Below are 20,753 nucleotides of genomic sequence, written 5' to 3'. Positions count from 1 at the left end.
AAGGGGTTTCCTCTGCCAGTTCTATCTATACAGGCTTTTCCCACCAAAACTATGTTTATTGTATCTATACAGGCTTGACAAACTTTTATCAAAACAGGAAGATAAGGGACTTGTTGGGTTGTCACCTATCCTCCTTTTGCTTTTACACTGCTGTAGTACTCGTTATATTTATAGAATATAATGTAACGCAAAAGTATAAAACGAAACATCACACAAGTTGGGGGTTATAAATTTATTTTCTTGAAAATAACACGATTAGTTTAAAAAAACTCCATTTTAATGGTCGTAATCCACATTTAATTAAAAAAAGTAAAAAAAAAAAAAAAGTTTTTGACCCCCACCCCTGAATGAAATACAATCTGTATCTGTCCTACATTTACAGACAACTTGTCTCTCTCAAGGCACAACATAAAAGTAACAAATACCAGGATGAAGGTAATCTGGCAAACACTGTTGTTTATGGATCGACATTAAAAAAAAAAAAAAAAAAAAAAAAAAAAAAAGAAGAATTCTGTAGAGGTTTATTGTGCATACAATGTATGTTCTGATTACTCTTGCAGTACCTTTGGGTGATCGCTAGAATATTCCCATGCCACACCCTGTCACATCAAACTATAATCAAAGAACAAGTCATAGAATTTAAACAAAACATAGTACATAAAGGGAAACACTCTATAAAATTATAAAAAGTTTCAATACCCATATGTGTTTTTATTAAAATGTGGGATTCCAAAATGACCCATATGGCATAAAATGCTTTATAGTATTAATTAACACCACAAAATTTATGAAAGGAAGTGGTTTACCAAATGTAGTGTGCAAAGCCCCAAAACCACCACTCAATAGTGACTTATTAGAAATCAATAGTTATTTTATTGCTGCGTTGCCTATGCCCATAAACGTATCTCTGTGCAGCAAAAGAAAAAAAAAAATAGATTTTTATATATATATTTAAAACAACAAAAAACACAACATTCCCTTTGTGTGCAAATAGTCACGCGGCAAGTTAATTATGAAAGCAGTCATTGGCGTGAGTGTCGGTGGTCTATAGACCGTACCATGCTTTCAGACCCTTAAGGTGCCACTAATGAAGAGCACTTGTCCAGGTGGAATGTCTCACTGCTGGTGTAGCTCCACGTGTAGAGCTTTAAGGCTTTATGTGTAAGGATGATTAACAACTTTTCTTATTTACAGTCCAAGCAAATTTACAGTACATGCAATTCCTAGCTCTCTGAAAACGTAACCCGGTTGCCCCTTTCTGGAACGGAGACATTATCACAAGGGAACATGTGATGTCCTTCATGAGTATGGTCACATAGGGTAACTTTAGGTTTCACAGTATAAAAGTGATGGATTTTCTGATGTGTGATATTCACCTTTGGTTATTGACAGGCAAGGAGAATCCCCATTAGGTACTGGCTAAGTGAACTGACTTAGCAGCTTGTATGAGACCAGAGAAGAAGGAGATGGATCTGCTGGTATAAATAAATGTAATAAAATACATCATTCATCTCCTCCTCCTTGGTTTGCATCGTCTTCCTGGGGATGAGTGCAAAGGAGAAGAAATTCTAACTACAAAGTCCACCCTGGTCCTTTCATCTGTTACAGTGAACTTGCTTCAATGTAAGCGTTCAGAGAATATTAAATAACAGAATAAAAAAAAGTCATCTACCAGTAATTGTAAAATGGTTCCCAGTTTCCAATGGCATCATTGAAATACATTATAATACTTAGAGGATGAATTGTTACTGTAAATCAGGCTATGATTGGTGATAATAAACAGTTTACATGGAAGAAGAGGACAGAATGTGAAATTTCCACAGGAGACACGGTTAGGAGGCTGTAAAGTGCAGAAATATCTGATTATTATTATTATTACTATGGAGTATAGAAAATTCCTTCACAATAAAACCATTAAGTCATGCCCTCGAAGATCTGAGAGATTAATTCTTCATTCAGTACAGGTAAAATTTCAGTGCATACAATATACTTATACATAAAATACTAAAACATAAAACCATTAAACTTTTTTTTCTGCTATTGCATTTCGGTCCAGTCTACATAGTCAAACAAAACATATCCCACATTTGGTGTTCTGAACCACAAGTACTTGTGCGAACACGTTACTTTGGTCCGTGGTACCTTGACATTAAAGTGCTGATGGTATAAACAAAAAAAGAATGCGTAGTTATGTCTGTCCACAGGTCAGCCGTGATGTTCTCTGCACTTCTGGTCAAGTTATCCCGCTGACTGCTACCAGCGACCGCTGACACTAGCAATGTCTGAGTGATACTGGCGTGGAAGCCTCCCGCTGGCTCCTCCCTCCAGGAACGAAGATCGGATACTGGTCGGCTCAAACAACTTTCTCCTGTTTTTATTCAGTTCTGAAAATAATGTAGATAAGTTAATTTAGAAATTATTATACTATAAAAGTAAGGTGATCAAAAAGGCATAGGCAAATTACAAACCATAGTACATTATATTTGTATAAAAAAAAAAAAGAGCATTACTAATTTTTTTTTTTAAACCTGGGATTGAGGCAACAGTACAGGAAGAACTCCCAGAAAACACTTAAAGCAGCACTCCCACAATTTATTTGTTATAGTATGGTAGTTATAACCTCCCTTTTGATCCTCAGCTGCATCATTTAACCATCACTCTGATTTCCAATTGACCTAGAAGATGAAATCAGGTACTTCTCTATTCAATGACACAGCTGAGGATCAAAATCAGGTACTTCTCTGGTCATATGACACAGCTGAGGATCAAAAGGGAGGTAATAACTCACAAATGCAGTCACAGGTAAGAAGATTACATTCACTACAGTTTAAATCATGCAGGTCATTACATCTAACAGGTCAGAATAAAAATGTTTGTGGGAGTCCTTTTTTTAAAAGGGAATTTTGGTGGATAGGGGATAACAGATCGGTAGGGATTCTACCGCTGGGACTCCCAGTGATCACGAAAACGGGAGCCCCCCGGAAATGGATGGAGCAGCTGGTTGGAAAAGGATACTGACAGACATACATGCAGTGCAGGCCTGGTGTCCTCAATGGACCCCCAAATGCAGTGTATAGACACTGGCACTGCGCGATCTCATTTGCATCAGACTCTATTATTGACGAAGAAACCACTTAGATGCTGCTGTCACTACCGATAAGGCGGTTAAGCGGCTGGGATTGGCGACTTGGCCGATCTGGACCATTAGAACAGGCGCCTGGCTGTTGTAAGAGCTGAGGTCCTGCTCTTCGCTGCCTGAACTGTTGGTCACTAAGAGGTTAAGACTACTGCCAATGGGTCACTGGATTTGCCACAAATGGAGGTCAACATGAGAAAAGGCTACATAAAGTCCTTTTGTGCTGTAACTGCACAAAAAATATATATAATAATATTACGAGCAACTTGTGGATTTCAGCAGGGACTTGAAAAACTTGAATGTCATGCAATAAAATCTCTTAATGTAGCCCCGATTTTACATGGGTTTGTATAGCCCCTAGTAGTAACACAACACATAAATCATACTCAAAGAAAATATATTCATGATCTGCTATTTAACTAAACTGAAATAAAATAATACATAAAAAATACATACTGATGTTATCTTTTAGGTCACTTCTCTTCCATCACAATACTTCTTTCGATCTACTGTAGCTACCAAAAGCCCACTGGTTCAAATGTGCCAAAACCCTGAGAGGCTTTTACATGATCAAGTGGGTACGTTAAGACATTGCTTGGACCCTCTGTCACAATGTGAGCAATACATATTCCACAGTCAGTATACAGTCAGTACAAGCGAATGGCATATTACCTGAGATTGCCAGCAGCATTTTCCTTCGTGCACCAAATGTCGTTATACCAAGCTCCTTTAAGTCCTGATCGGTCAATGTGAGGAATGTCTGTAGATCAATCTAGGGCAGCAAAAATAAGGTTTTGTGGTTACGGAACAGTATAAATCATTATGATACCGTAGTACCAGTAAGCGCAATAAAGATGGGCAGTAATCACAGGAATTTGTTCGATACAGGCTGCCAGCATTAAAAAAAAAAAAATACTTAAAAAAAAGGGGCAATATCCTGAGAATGTTGCATTTGGTTCTCAGTCAGACCAAGCAACATGGATGAGCAAAACCAGAGCACATTTGGGTTTACATGACTTCCTGATAATGAAAACAATGACATTACTAAGTTCTCCTTTAGGTATGCATGCATATAATCATATGGTTTACAGACACACCCGGTAAAGCTCTAGTCTTAGTGCAGCCAGGGAAATAATACGCACCCTGGTTAACACCGTAATTTCACATCCAACAAAAGGTTTGAATGCATGAAACGTGTCATTTTCAAGTGAAACGGATTTCTACTTGGAAATACTTATAATATTTGGTCAAATCAGCTCTATTAGGTTTAAGCCTGGAAGTATGAAGGCGGTGGTTTCCAAACCAAAAACAGACGCTCTTCTTGTTTAAAAAAAATAAAAATAAAAATCATATCCTTGATCTGCCCAAAATATTTTCCAGCTTAATTTCAAGCAAAGCGATTGTACAGGTCCAGGTCACTTCTACCATGGAGTAGTAAAGGGCAATGCCAAATACCAACAATTCTTAAAGGGTTTGGTAAATATCACTCTTTCCTCTGGGGAGTTCCCTTGCCAATCACTGGACTATGGTCTGGCTTCATTGAAGAGCGTCTTTCTGAGTAAGGGTTAAACTTCTGACTAGGGATCGGCTAATATTGATTTTTTAGAGCAGATACCGATAACCTGTGAACTTTCAGGCCGATAGCCGATAATTTATATCGATATTCTGTGCATTTCCATTTTTGAAAAAACTAAATAATGTTTCTGTTACTGCGTTCACCACATAGGAGATTTTTTTTAATATTTTAATAGTTTGGACTTTTCAGACGTGGCAATATGTGATATGTTTATTTATTGCTTATATATTTTACATGGAAAATTGGGAAAGGGGGCGATTTATACTTAATATTTTGTTGCGTTTTTTCCCCCCTTTTTTAAATTATTTTATTTAATAACCATTTCCCCCCATAGGGGCTATAAATTGGGATCTTTTAATCCCTTGTCCTATTCACACTAATAGAGATCTATTAGGGTAAATAGGACTTCACACTCTCCCTGCTGCCCTGTGCATACAGCAGCAGGGAGCTTACCATGGCAGCCAGGGCTTCAATAGTGTCCTGGCTGCCATGGTAACCAATCGGAGCCCCAGGATTACACTGCTGGGCCTCCGATCAGAAGCTGCCACTGTGCCACCAATAATGAGGAGGGGAAGGGACCCTGTGCGCCACCAATGATTTTAATACTAGGGGGTGGGCGGGGGCACACTGCTCAACCAATGAGTTTAATACGGGGGGGGGGGGGGGGGGGGGGGTGGGGAGCAGGGCGCACTGCGCCACCAATGATAATTAACGTTTAATAGAGGAGGAGGGTGTGTTGGCGCAGAATCACAGTCGGCACCCTGCCTCTGACAGGGAGCTGCGATTAGCGGCAGCAGTTAACCCCTCAGGTGCGGCACCTGAGGGGTTAACTGCCGCTGATCGTCGCTTCCTGTCATATAGGCTGGGCACCGCCTCCTGGATTTGTATTAGACGTTAATTATCATTGGTGGCGCAGTGCGCCCACCCCTCCTCCTCCAGTCTCTCCTCATTGGCAGCGCAGCATAGGGGGGAGGATGCTGCTGAGGGAACATGAGCGCGCTGACAGCAGCGCGCTCATGTTCTGTGATAGCACGCTGGACGCATTATCGGCAAGGTTAGATGCAGATACTGATAACTTAAAAAATCATGAATATCGGCCGATAATATCGGTAACTACGATAAATCGGTCGATCCCTACTTCTGACCAATAAGGTAAAAATGTACATATCTGAAAGCGGACACAGTTATGGAACAGTAATAATTATTGTTACGCTCTTTGATTATTATAACTGGGGCATAAATCTAACTGTTGAGGCAGGCATTGTACTACTCTGGCGTCCAACTCAAATATACATCTCCAATAAAACGGTATATTATCCTCTATACACCTACAGAATGCCAGCTGTCCTATAGCCTGTGTTTATTAAATTCAGATTATGCATGGATTTTCTAATTTAACAATTGGATACTAGTTCTGCAATTTTGTGGGAAAAACACAGCTTAAATTTTTTTAAAAATAAACTAATAACCACTCCTGTGTCCAACCCACAGAAGTCCAAGTAAGGAAACATATGAGGAGTTGTTTCAGTGGGTCCCTATGTAGATCTAGGACATTGAGAGAACAACCTGGATACTGGAGGTTTTCACCATGCTAAGCCACCACAGTTTTACAGGGGGCCGCTTCTTTTTTATGCCCCCAGCAAGTACAACAGCTAAACCCACTCCCCAATGTAAAAACTCTCCAAACCACTTCACTAATCGCAGCCTCCTGGATCTCTAAAGGTGGACATACACCTTACATAGCTGTCAACCAAATTTTAAAGTTTCAGTTGCGTGTAGCACTTGGTGAACACTTTGAATTTGTAGCAATTTCCTAATATGCTACTTAAGCACTTTCAGACTAGGCCATTTGCAACACCGATGACATATCTGATTGATGGACACCCGGGACTCCTGCGATCAGCTGTTTAAGAAGGCACCGGTGTTCCTGTGAGCAACACGCCTTCTCCATGGTCACCAAGCACAGCGCTGTACATAGGGAAAGCTGCAAGAAGGCTGCGGCACTACTGCAAACGCCGCTACCTTCTCAAACAGCTGATCGGCGGGGGTCCCGCGTGTCGGATCCCCGCCGATCAGATGCTGATGATCTATCCAGGGCTGTGGAGTCGGTAGATAAATGTTCCGACTCCTCAGTTTTATGTACTTCCGACTCCGACTCCTCTGTATTAATATGCGAATGTATTTTATACATTCCTTGAGGGAAAGAAACGCAACCTACCACAGGACTACTGGCTGGGAAGCTGCTTTCTCCTTTGTGTGCTTATCTGCTGCTGAAGATAGGGCAGTGGGAGGATCCAGGACGGGGCATTTATTCTAAAACATGATTTTCCTAGGAGAATCCCATAGTCATGTTTAAAGTTTAAGCTAACAATCGGAGTTTACAAGTTTTTATAGCCTTAGCTAAATGACAGCAGTTTTTCCAATGGTTTACAGCTTCAGTCTTGAACTATTGGCCCTCCATTCCCTTCACTTATACAAGTGTCTCACTCTCTAGTCCTGCAAAAAACATTTATTTAATCCCTTATCAGTGAGAGGCTAGGTTACACATGGACGCTGCGTTCCCTGTAAAAGCAGAACACAACACTATGGAAAGTATAAGTATTGCAGCTCCTAATTGTGCGTTGCGTGCCATATAGTGAAGCACATGAAAAGCATGCTTCTTCACGGTCACTTTACGTGTTCGTTTTGCGGTTACGTGAGGCACTGCATGCATTGGTCTTTATTCTTACAGTAGAGAAGTCATTAATTATAACTTTTTGTGAATTGGGACATTTAAACTTGTTTTTATTTATTCAAATCTAAATTTAGTAGGAGTCGGAGTCGGTGCATTATTTGCCGACTCCAGGTACCCAAAATTTCCCCCGACTCCGACTCCACAGCCCTGGATCTATCCAGAGGATAGATCATCAGTTTAAACAAACTGCAGAACCCCTTTAATATCAGACGATGGCAGTAGTTACCGTATGTTCACAAATAAGATTTCTTCAACTGAGGTCACAAAAAAATGAAATAAAAACTCATATCCAGATAATCAATTGCCAGAAACTGGCTAAACTTTTCAGTGTGTCTGCATAAACATTTCACAGTGTGCTACAGTGAATAGAGCATACCTTCAAGAAGACATCATTCCTCATGAACCGTGATGGAATTATTACGCAAAGCAACCCCAGTGGGCTGAAGTGAGAGGTCATTACACTTGCATAATACAACATATCTGGAAACAGACTGACCTCTTGTTGCTGGAAGATGTCAGTATACTTCCCCAGTCCAAGCTTGCTGAACAGTTCAGGGAGATCAGAACCTTTGTAGGAACTATTCAGATTACATCCATTGCTTCCAGTTAGAGAGGAGATGCAGTCCATGTAATTGCTGCTGCTCAGATAGTGCTCTGCTGTGGAGTATGGCAGAGGGACAATGAGGTTAATGTAGGTTCACTTAACATCCAGAATCAATACAAGTTATAACACTTTTCTTGCGCGGGGAGATGATAAATCTCATCCGATATTCCCTTTACCATGTTATAATATTATAACATGGTAAAGGGAATATAGGATAAGATTTATCATCTCCCTGCGCAAGAAAAGTGGCCTTAAGAAGTTGCAAACATGTGTTCGCAACTTAAAAAAACAAAAAGTTGCAAAAGGTAGTTTTTTTGTGCTGCCCTCGCCATTTTCCAAAAACAGGGTGTGGCAAGGGAGTGTGGACCACAGCAGCGACAAATTTAACTTTATTTATGCCAATTTTCTGTTTAGGCGCACGGACTGCTGGAGGATGCGCCTACATTATGACCAGGCCTGCCCCTCATCATAAATTAAGAGCATCAACCAGAAGCGCAGGGGATACCAAGACCGGCACCAAAAGCGCAAATCTTGGTAAATCTGCCCCTTAGTTTACATGTTCAGGCTTCAAGTGCACAAAATGTAAAGCAGTTCCCTGTAAGAAATGCACTGCAAATTCTGGCTAGAAGACCGCATATTATGAGCCCCCTGTATTCTTACAATGCTGCTAGTAGTCACACAGCACAACAATCATTTTTGTGCCATTTTGGCTACCAGTGCCACGGACCTGTAGCTATAATATGCTGCCCTTATAAATATTAAGCGGACAGATCCACTTTAAGAAATAGACCATAAAACACAAGGAACAGACGAGTTAAAAACAATACCGGGCAAGTCACCTAGGCCTCATGCACACAACCTTATTTTGAGGCCGCAAAATATGCGGACAGCACACAGATGCCATGCTGTTTTGCGGACAAGAATAGGCTCTTTTTACAATGGGGTGGAATATTGCTACATCTTGCTACGATGCAAGGGGAGCCACAATTTGTCTGGACTGTGATGTTTTATTAGTCCTCTACTGTAATGTCCTCTTCCTATGCTAGAGGGCAGCAGACAAGCCTTGTGGCACTGTTCACCTCAGTATAATTGCCATGTTCTGACATCAGAACAAGCTGATTATACACTTTATCTACAGACATGTCCATTAACACTTTCCAGTGATGTGCATTATAAACTATATTTTTGCCTTATAAGACGCACCCCTTCCCCCCCAAAAAGGGAAAATGTCAGTGTGTCTTGTAAGGTGAATACTAATGAGTGCCTCCATTATGGAAGCGCTCATCAGTACAGCTGGATCGGGGAGCAGTGAATACAGCGCTCTTTGTGCTGGCTGTACTCGCCGCTCACTGGTTTTCTGCTAGCAACGCTGTGCTGTGACCTGCGCACTGTGTGAGGACGTAGGTGTGCTCTGTGACTTCACGCTGTGTGATGCCAGGTCTGATTATCAATGGAGGTCTGATCGGAGGTCCGATTATCAGTGGAGGTCTGATTGGGGGTTTGAGCTGAGGTCTGATAAAAAAAAATCGTTTTTTCTCCTCTAAAACCTAGGTGCGCCTTATAGGGTAACAAATACATATCTAACAAGTTTACATTCAAAAAGATGAGTTCCTGTAAAAAACAGGATTTATAATGGTCTGGAAATCGATATCTAGAAACGGCAGACTACAGTAATCTGCTCATCTGTTGGAGTCTTTATATTTTATCATGTGCAAACCCCTAGAAAATATAATCCAGGCAGTGCCTGCAGGATACATGGTTCTTACCAGATTTATTCTGCTTCCTCTTGGGGCTTCCAATAGATGATGAGTAGTCGTTATGAGATGAGTCGATCCCATTCCTGTCCCTCCAGTTATCAGAGTCGCTACTATTTCCGAGTTGTTCTCGACTGTTTGACCGAGAGAGAGACATGGAGGGGGCCTTAAAAAACAGAGAATTCAGCATGAACGTCACATATCTCATACAAGAATGACAGCACCACTAACAAAGCAGGGACACAGTTACGATAGGGCAGATTGATGAGACTATACGTGACCCCTTACATGTGGGATATACAGAAATTCTCGCATTCTTCCTAGGCTAGGATTATGTTTTCCTCAGTTTTATGTGCACTGGATATAACTGAACACATTGTATAACACAACTGGAGAACATACGCTGTAATGATAATTTCCTGCTGATCGCACATAAGGCTGTACTTGACGGGAACCCAATATGCATGCCTTACAATATATTTGATGCCCTCTTCCATATAATTATAGCTCTCAGGGTTAATACATGATTTAGTTATCATTCATAGCTGAGGAGAACAGAATCTTCAGCTCTTTAATTCCTGGCTGTAAAAAGTTATGTTTGCGAAGCTTCACAGTAGCATTGGCTATACAATAAATAAATGTTAAATAGCTATACATGGTGTTTTTCTTGTTGGGTTTACAAAGTTGCATTCTGGGAACTATCATCAAGCAGATCACCATTCAAGGTACAAAGGGGCACGATTCTGCAAGACTATGGGTCAGACAGAAATCATGGTCCTACACCAGGGTGACAACGCTAAGCAGCAGTTGGGGAGAGCTGGACAAATATACCTTTTGTGGAGATTTTATCATCAGGAGTAGTGCGAATATGAAGCTTGTTTCTACTAGTTCTACTCCTACAGGTGAACTGTGGCAGAGCTTTTCTGTGAAGTGCTCTCTGCAGTAAGATGCTCCCAACCCCTCCGCTCTCAATTGATTTTCTGGTTGGATGCTACAGCTGTCACTCACAGCAGAGGGGAGGGGCCATGAGGCAGCTTAATGCAGAGCGCATGTCCCAGTGAAGCTCCACCTCCTGGGCACTTGCAGAAGCAGTACCTGGCAGAATAAAAGTTCACATTCAAACTACTCCTAATAAAAGATCCAGAAAACTTACATTTGTCTCACTCTATCTAGCCCCTACCTAGTGCTATGAGTCATTCTGCATGGTCAAAAACACCGACAAACTCTCTTTAGAAGTTGGACAACCATGACACTAAATTACGACAGCTGTCGATTAGTTAATAGACACGGGCCCAACTAGTGAAACTCTAGTGATCTGATCATTTTGGCAGAGGAATCTCTTAGAAGGGAATTTTAACATTACATGGTGCTGCTGTTTCCTCCTATGAGAACAATGGCATGTTGAAAACCAACAGCGGCTAGTCGGAAGGCTCCAATACAGATAAATGGAAAATCTCACAAAAATGTATGGGTTCGTCTGACAAATGTGTTATGGCCAGCTAAAAGGGGGCTTTCCAGGAGCAACATACTGATGACCTATCCATAGGTCATTAATATGAGATTGGTGGAGTTCTGACAATTGGCACCACATCAACCGGCAGCTACAGATTCAAGAATTTAACAGTATACGGAGCCGGAACGCCACCACTCCATATTCAAGTTGATGGGAGCTGAGCTGTGGTACCCAAAAACAGCCACTACACAGTGTATGGCTTTATGGTGTTCCATCTCTGGCAGCAGCTGATCGGAGCCCAGTGTCAGACCGTGACCAATCTCATATTGGACATATGGATAGGTCAGCAATATGTTAGTCCTGGAAAACTCCTTTAATTGGCAGATTAAACAAATCTTCAATCTTAACAGAGGATGTTGTTTTCAACGGACTGATGCCTATGACTACAGGTAAAGGGATGGGCACATCACACTACTTCTCTGCACAGTGTCACATATGAGTTAAACATACTTAACTTTATATCTCATTCTTTATGGACTACGTGCTAAAAAGAAGAAATACAGAAAGATGTCCTGGCTACCAAGGTTGATCGCTGAACATGTGGGAGCAGGAAGAACTTTATTACAGTTGGGATATTAGCATGACTTAGATTTTCCATGAGTACCATAGCAGAAACTACATCGACTCATGGCACGCTGAAAATGTCACCACTGAAGCAAAGACAATAAAAATGAAGTTTGGCAGGACGATGCTGTGAGTGCTAAACCCTGACTTGAATGAAATACCTCGTATGTCGTACTCATGGTCGGCTTGTATGACACATGGTTAGCTCTTCTTAATTCTTTAATGGTTTCTGCAGGCATAGATTTTGAGAAGCCCAGTCCACTCCAGGTGTTTGTTGGTGTCCTCACTTCTGTCACAACTGGTTTCTTCAACATAGCTGAAGTGGGAAAGGGAAAGAGGTTTTTCACCCTTTCTAAATCGAGCGAGCCCAAATACTTCACTACATTCATAATAAACACAAATTAAGGCCTCATGCACACGAACGTATCAGTTTTGTGGTCTGTAAAGCACAGATCCGCAAAATACTAATGGGGTCTGTGTTGCATCCACAATATCTGCAGACCCTTTTTCTTCAATGGGTCTGTGGCCTGCATTTTCTAGACAAGCAAAGGACATGTTCTCTTTTTTTTGCCGAATGGACACGTGGATGCAGAAAGCACGCAGATCATTTGTGTGCTTTCCGCGTTCGTATGTCCCTTTCACAAAAAGACAGACTATGTCTGCAAAATGCACACCATGGACCTATTGAAAACAATGGGTCTGCAAATAAAATGTGGATGGCACACAGACTGCATTCACAATTTGTGGACCGCAAAATGGATATGGTCGTGTATATAGGGCCTAACGCATAGGATACTAAGGGCATAAAAAACACTATTATTCAATAAACAAACATGGAAACTGTGAAATCAATAATGGTACAACTTAAAGGGGTAGTCTGCATCTTCTCATACAGCTGAAGATAAACGACCTACAACCGTATGTTTATAGACGGGGCTGGTCTTCTGGGTGAGTGACCTGTGTAGTCACCAGGGTGGATCAATTATTTCCTTGCGGAAGTAGATATATAGTGTAAGAATATAGCATTGATTTTTATTTTTTTAGGAAACTGCATGGAAGTGTTGTTTGAATAATGTACGATACTGTTATTTTGGAACCACAGTGTATGGCACTGATAATCAGAGACGGTATAATATGGCTTTTTGCACACTCTAGATAGTACACGCTAGGGTAAAAGGTGACACATAGGACACCATCCAACGTAGTGCCAGCCCTGCTATGCAAGTATGATTTTATGTGTAAGATATGTATATACATTTGTTTTGCTGCACTATTGTACCCAAAATGTACAGGTCATTAAAAGGGGTTCTCCGGGAATTAAGAAAATTAAAATACTTTAATATTACTTTATTACAAATATATTCCCAAATACCTTTCATTCGTTATAATGGCTCGTTATGTCAGGGGAGCAATCATCAGGGGAAACAAAATGGCCGCTGTCCTATTCGTACACACAAAACCTGTTCTAATCACACAGGAGGACAAGTAACTTCAGAACACTGAGCTAAAAGAGCTGCCTCATCCTCCTCTCTGCTCTGCTTGCCAGGGATTATGGTCCTGAATACAGCAGATCTCTGGGGAATTTAGTACAGAGAGAAAGGACAGGACAGACTGTGGTAATAGAGACTGCATACAAATGCTGCTTCTTATTAGCCACATGCCACAATCCTGAGGTCTCCTCATCATCTCCATTCCCAAAGAGATTCACCTGTATATAAGATCATAATCCCTGACAAGTAGAGCAGAGAGAAGAGTGTTCTGAGGTAACTTGTCCTCCTGTGCGATTAGGACAGGTTCTGTGTGTACTAATAGGACGGCAGCCATTTTATTTCTCCTAATGATTGCCCCCTAGACAAAATAAGCCATTATAATTCATGAAAAGTACTTGGGAATATATTTATAATAAAGTAATATTTAAATATTTTCATTTTCTTAATTCCCGGAGAACCAAATCAAAGGGGGAAAACCATTGACGCTACATACCTTTTGTCGCTAACAACTTCTTTTGTTCATAGTCATAAGCCTGTTGATAGAAGTACATATACAGAATTACAAAAGAAACAAGGAATATCAGAAAATTATGACCGTTTACGTCTATTTAAAAAAAAAAATTGTAGCGGTAGCTGTGGGCACTCCAGTAGATGGACTCAGTGCAGGGCCTTAACATACTGTCCTCTCTCTAATATATACACTAAATATATACATACATATACACACACGCACAGAGAATTTAGACAGTCTTCAGACCCTTTCACTTTTTTTTTTCACATTTTGTTATGTTGCAGCCTTATGCTTCAAGAAAACAAGTCACCATTCCTGGCATGGCTGTTTTAATAGCTACATGTATTCCCCATATAATGACAATCCTGAAGCATCTGTTCTTATGACTATGTTGTGATATAAATGTATTATTTCTACTAGAAGTTATGAATGAATTGCTAGCAGTCTGCAGTAAGGGTAGAGAAGGGTGGTAACCAGTTGGGGGGGGGGGGGGGGGGGTACCTGCACAGTCTGACAATAGCAGCAATGACTGGATAAAGTCAGTCTGTGCAGGTACACGCCCCCAACTGGTTACCTCCCCTCTGTACCGTTACTGCAGACTGCTAGCAATTCATTCATAACTTCTACTAGAAATAATAAAGAAATGGTACTTTGTAGAGTCATAAGAATAGATGCTCCAGAATTATTATTACATGGGGGTGCAAGTAGCATTTAAAACAGATGTGTCAGCAGCTGTGACAAGTCCTCTTTAAATTAAATAAAAAGTTCACGTTTCCCCCCCCATCATTCTGCTCTCAATACCCCATAATGAGAATAAATCTCTGGTTAATGTTAGAAATCTCTGCTAATTTATTGAAAAGGAAAAACTAAAATATTTGATTGATAGTATTCAGACCCTTTATTCAGGACTTGGTTGACACATCTTTGGCAGCATTTAGAGTCTCCAGTCTTCTTGGGTATGATGCCACAAGGTTGCACACCTAGATTTGGGGATTTTCTGCCATTCTTCTCTGCAGGTCATCTCAATGTCTGTCAGGTTGGAAGGGGATCGTCAAGCAACAGCCAATATCAGGTCTCTTGAGAGACGTTCAATTGTATTCAAGTCAGGGCTCTGGCTGGGCCACTCAAGGACGTTCATAGAGTTGTCCCCAAGTCACTTCTGTGCTGTCTTGGCTGTGTGCTTAGGGCCAGAAAGTCCAATATCTGTTTCATCAGGCAAGGGAATCTTGTTTCTCACAGTCTGAGAGTCGTTCAGGTGCTTTTTAGCAAACTTTCATGTGTCTTTTTTTACTGAGGAGAGGCTTTTTTTCTGGGCACTCTGCCATTAAGTCCAGATTGGTGGAGTGCTGCAGTGATGGATGACCTTTTGGATGTTTCTCCGATCTGCACACAGGATCTTTGGGGCTCAGCCAAAGTGACCATTGGTTTCTTGTTCACCCCTCTTACCATGGCTTTCCCCTGCCCCCATAAGAATTATGGAAGTTACTCTGCTCTTGGAAAATTTAAGTGCAGCAGAATTTTTTTTACCCTTCTCTAGATCGGTGCCTCCACACAATCATGTCTCTGATCTCTACAGGCAGTTCTTTCCTCGCCATGGCTTGGTGTTTGCTCGGATACGCATTTTCAGCTGTGAGACCTTATATATAGACAGCAATGTGTCTTTCCAAATCATGTCCAATCAAGAAGATTTAGCACATGTGGACTTCAATCAAGGAGTAGAAAACATCTCAAAGATAGGCAAGAAATAAGGACCCATAGAGCTAAATTTCAAGTGTCCTAGCAATGGGTCTGAATACTTCTGTCCATGCGAAATTTTAATTTTTCCTTTTTTTAAAATTTGCAGACGTTTCTAAAATTCAGTTTTCCATTGTTTTTTTTTTAAGGACTATTTAGTACAATACCATATATTAATGACCACACTGGGGGAGATTTACTACATTTTAAAATATGCCAAAATTGAGCCAAATACACTGCTCACAAAAATAAAGGGAACACCTAAACAACACAATGTAACTCCAAGTCAATCACACTTCTGTGAAATCAAACTGTCCACTTAGGAAGCAACACTGAGTGACAATCAATTTCACATGCTGTTGTGCAAATGGGATAGACAACAGGTGGAAATTATAGGCAATTAGCAAGACACCCCCAATAAAGGAGTGGTTCTGCAGGTGGTGACCACAGATCACTTCTCAGTTCCTATGCTTCCTGGCTGATGTTTTGGTCACCTTTGAATGCTGGTGGTGCTTTCACTCTAGTGGTAGCATGAGACGGAGTCTACAACCCACACAAGTGGCTCAGGTAGTGCAGCTTATCCAGGATGGCACATCAATGCGAACTGTGGCAAGAAGGTTTGCTGTGTCTGTCAGCGTAGTGTCCAGAGCATGGAGGTGCTACCAGGAGACAGGCCAGTACATCAGGAGGCGTGGAGGAGGCCGTAGGAGGGCAACAACCCAGCAGCAGGACCGCTACCTCCGCCTTTGTGCAAGGAGGAACAAGAGGAGCACTGCCAGAGCCCTGCAAAATGACCTCCAGCAGGCGACAAATGTGCATGTGTCTGCTCAAATGGTCAGAAACAGACTCCATGAGGGTGATATGAGGGCCCGACGTCCACAGGTGGGGGTTGTGCTTACAGCCCAACACCGTGCAGGACGTTTGGCATTTGCCAGAGAACACCAAGATTGGCAAATTCGCCACTGGCGCCCTGTGCTCTTCACAGATGAAAGCAGGTTCACACTGAGCACATGTGACAGACGTGACAGGGTCTGGAGACGCCGTGGAGAACGTTCTGCTGACTGCAACAGCCTCCAGCATGACCGGTTTGGCATTGGGTCAGTAATGGTGTTGGGTGGCATTTCTTTGGAGGGCCGCACAGCCCTCCATGTGCTCACCAGAGGGAGCCTGACTGCCATTAGGTACCAAGATGAGATCCTCAGACCCCTTGTGAGACCATATGCTGGTGCGGTTGGCCCTGGGTTCCTCCTAATGCAAGACAATGCTAGACCTCATGTGGCTGGAGTGTGTCAGCAGTTCCTGCAAGACAAAGGCATTGATGCTATGGACTGGCCCGCCCGTTCCCCAGAACTGAATCCAATTGAGCACATCTGGGACTTCATGTCTCGCTCTATCCACCAACGTCACGTTGCACCACAGACTGTCCAGGAGTTGGCAGATGCTTTAGTCCAGGTCTGGGAGGAGATCCCTCAGGAGACCGTCCGCCACCTCATCAGGAGCATGCACAGGCGGTGTAGGGAGGTCATACAGGCACGTGGAGGCCACACACACTACTGAGCCTCATTTTGACTTGTTTTAAGGACATTATATCAAAGTTGGATCAGCCTGTAGTGTGTTTTTCCACTTTAATTTTGAGTGCGACTCCAAATCCAGACCTCCATGGGTTGAAAATTTTGATTTCCATTTTTTTATTTTTGTGTGATTTTGTTGTAAGCACATTCAACTGTGTAAAGAACAAAGTATTTCAGAAGAATATTTAATTAACTCAGATCTAGGATGTGTTATTTTTGTGTTCCCTTTATTTTTTTGAGCAGTGTATATTCGATGTATTGGATGAACGGTTAAGGGGAGACGTTGAATGTGACAATGTAAATACTTCAGATGGTCCACAGCCTAATGTAAGGGTATATCCACACAACTCAAAATACAGTATAAAGCCTGTGCAGATTTTACTGCTGATCCACGACAAAAAAATGCACGTATTACATGTTTTTTGCAGTGGAAATTGCTGTGGATTTCATGTGCACCAGGCCGCTCCACTCCTCTCTGGGACCGTTGGAGCAATGTACTAGGCTATCTCCATCAGGACAAGAACATGGGACCACTGCTCTCAGGAGTGGTGCGGGTTCCGGTGGTTGGACCCTCACAATCCCCCTATATTCTGTGGATAGGGGATAACTTTCAAACTTAGCACAACCCCTTTAAAAGGGTCACCTCTCAAGACAACCCTGCTCTGTAAGTGCTATCATAGCATATAAATGTCACTTTCCCTTGAACTAGTTTTGCTTAATTTTTCCCACACAGTGTTACCAAATATAAGAGACGCTTCCGATTTAATCATTACCTGCATATTGGTGTATGACGACTGTGAATTCAGTCGTACCCTCTCTGAATTCTGCTGTGCGGCTCGTTCGGCTGCTCGTTCACTTCCTGGGGCCTTCTTGTCAGTGATGGGACCTTCAGGAGAGCTCATCTCTGAATCAGACAGTAACCGCTCTGTACTACTATAACAGAAGGAGAAACATTTCTGCAAACATGGTTCATGTATTTAGGGTCTTAGAAATATCCAAAGCACAAACTTACTGTAAGTGAGAGTTCTTTGTGCCTTGTAATAATTCCACCGTCTGCCTCTTCGTACAGGGGGCTTTGGCCGAGTTCAGCATTTGCTTAAGATCATTTGTGTTTGCTGAATGTGATGGACTTCTTGGCATTCCTACTTCCACAAAGGCATCATTACATCCTAGAAAACAATAAAAACTTGTATTAACAAGTATTTTCTACTGCGGCATAGTAGTGGTGTGACCGGTGTCTTATCTCTAGTTGGCTTCGGAAATCCTTTGCATTTTAAAGATTTTTCTGCAGCTAGGTCAAAGTAAAGACTTGCTAGTAGTAACATAATATATATAAAATATAACAAACAATACAGAAGTTACAATTGGATAAAGAACATGAAAGGAAGCTGTAACAAACTATGACCCCACCTTCTGACTTTGTGCTTGTTTGGTCGGGGGAGCTGCGGTTGTTTGACTGTCTAGATGATTCAGGTAGGTGTGAGTTCATCACTTTGTCTCCTAGAGATGATGCAGATATTGTGCCATATTTCATGTTTGTCGACTGCAACATTGAAGGTTGTATTAGAACAGTTCAGTGCACAAGAAAGAGAGACACTTCGTATCAAACACTAAATGCAGGAAAACAACAGTACAACACCCAAACCATTTATATCTTCTGGAGCAGAAAGGGGTGACTACATTTTAGGGACATATGTCAACTTAAAGGGACTGTCCTGATGATCAGTGGATTGTCTAAACCCCTGCAATCAGGCGAAGCTGTATATTTCCCACGATTGCCAGAAAGTCAAAGGAATGTCTAACCATGTAATACATGGATGGGCCAAGTCAGCCAGAGTGAAGACAACCCTGGCCGATAGAGGCAACTCCTGAAAAGAAAAACTTTAGATTCTCATTCTGCAATATCACTTTTTGTTTACGGCTAGTTACTCATCTGCGGCGTGTATTCCGGCAGGGTGTTCCGCCAGAGATATGCAAACGGAATGCCCGCCGGCCCGATTGATCCGGCAAAAATGCAGAGAATAGGCTGTTCTCTGCTGATCAGGCAGCCCGAGCTCTGTGCTGCAGATGTGAAACTAGCCTAAGCAGAATTCCAATTCTTTAGCTGCAGATATAATTTTTCGTGCCTCTATGCCAGCTCGACTTCCTTATATAATAAGACTCCGGTAAAGTGTATGGATGAGAAAGTGCAAACCTGTGATAAAACATGAGGTACATTTCAGACTAAGGCCTCATGCACACAACCGTATGCCCTCCAAGATATACGGTCTGTGAGCGGGCCATATGTCCGGAGCGGCATGGATCGTACGCATGGGAGCACACAGATTACAATGATGCTGTGCACGGCGGGCCACCCGCGGGACAATTGTCCTGCACTCGTATGATCTTATGAATGCACACGATCCATGCCGCTCTGGGACATATGGCCCACTCACGGACCGTATGTCTCGGAGGTCATACGGTTGTGTCTAAGAGGCCTAAGGCTGAGGCTACACACAGCCATTTTGTACCATGATCTTTCAGCTTTAACTATTGAGCTACAGCTGCTGTCCAAAGGAACACATTGAGGGTAGGTTCACATTTGCAATGTATATTCCGTTATAATAGGGTTATGATGGAATATAATGGAAATTAAGGACAGAATTCAAAACTGAACCCTTTAGAGGCATTCTGTTTTGATCCGTCCTAATAGAGTTCTATGGGCACAAATAATGGTTCTGACTTGTTCGGTTATGTTAGACGGGAAAAAAACTCGTGTTGACAGGACTTTTTTTTCTGTTTTACATAATGGAACAAGACAGAACCGTTATTTGTGCCCATGGAACAGTATAACGGAATATACAACGCATATGTGAACCCACCCCAAAGTTACATACAAATCAGCTATCCCTTAATAGTTGAACTCAATCAATCTGCGCATAGACTTAGCGTTCTTTTGTAAAGACAGGGCCTTAAAAAGTTGCAAAATGGGCTCGCTTGCGCAAAAAGTTTGCAACTTTTCGAATTTTTTCACCACTCACTTCAGTTTTGAAATGTGGGTGGAAAAAAATGCCTGTGGTTAGCTATGAGTTTCACTCCAGATTTATGGAGTTATTTAAAAAGTTGCAAAAAAAGTGACACTCTCTCGCCAGTAGGAGGGTGGAGTAGGAAAACTGGAGGAGCTTTTCTAGACAAAAGTGTTAGGTTTAACCACTTAAGGACCACAGGTTTATACCCCCCTAAAGACCAGGCCCCTTTTTACAAATCGGCACTCCACAACTTTAGCGGTTTATTGCTCGGTCATGCAACTTACCACCCAAATGAATTTTACCTCCTTTTCTTCTCACTAATAGAGCTTTCATTTGGTGGTATTTCATTGCTGCTGACATTTTTACTTTTTTGTTATTAATCGAAATTTAACGATTTTTTTGCAAAAAAATGACATTTTTCACTTTCAGTTGTAAAATTTTGCAAAAAAAAACGACATCCATATATAAATTTTGCTCTAAATTTATTGTTCTACATGTCTTTGATAAAAAAAAAAATGTTTGGGTAAAAAAAAAAATGGTTTGGTAAAAGTTATAGCG

General features: G+C 41.6%; 1 protein-coding gene across 2 annotated transcripts in view; it reads right to left on the bottom strand.

The window, feature by feature from the left end:
* Positions 1-368: 368 nt before the first annotated feature.
* The window catches only part of BICC1 (BicC family RNA binding protein 1), a 259,900-nt gene continuing 239,515 nt past the window's right edge, over positions 369-20,753 (bottom strand). Inside the window, exons 13-21 of one of the 2 annotated variants that reach the window (XM_040436564.1) lie at positions 18,598-18,730; positions 18,200-18,356; positions 17,961-18,120; positions 13,865-13,904; positions 12,043-12,197; positions 9,817-9,970; positions 7,943-8,103; positions 3,809-3,908; positions 369-2,384 (exon numbers count right to left, since the gene is read on the bottom strand). In XM_040436564.1, the coding sequence (XP_040292498.1) occupies positions 2,254-2,384; positions 3,809-3,908; positions 7,943-8,103; positions 9,817-9,970; positions 12,043-12,197; positions 13,865-13,904; positions 17,961-18,120; positions 18,200-18,356; positions 18,598-18,730 (1,191 nt within the window). In that variant the 3' untranslated portion in view covers positions 369-2,253. The remainder of the gene's footprint in view (positions 2,385-3,808; positions 3,909-7,942; positions 8,104-9,816; positions 9,971-12,042; positions 12,198-13,864; positions 13,905-17,960; positions 18,121-18,199; positions 18,357-18,597; positions 18,731-20,753) is intronic. The other variant, XM_040436565.1, reaches the window with a different exon arrangement.

Source organism: Bufo bufo, chromosome 6 (genome assembly GCF_905171765.1).
Source record: "Bufo bufo chromosome 6, aBufBuf1.1, whole genome shotgun sequence".
NCBI classification, from domain to species: Eukaryota; Metazoa; Chordata; class Amphibia; order Anura; family Bufonidae; genus Bufo; species Bufo bufo.
This window is presented reverse-complemented; position numbering and strand designations above follow the sequence as displayed.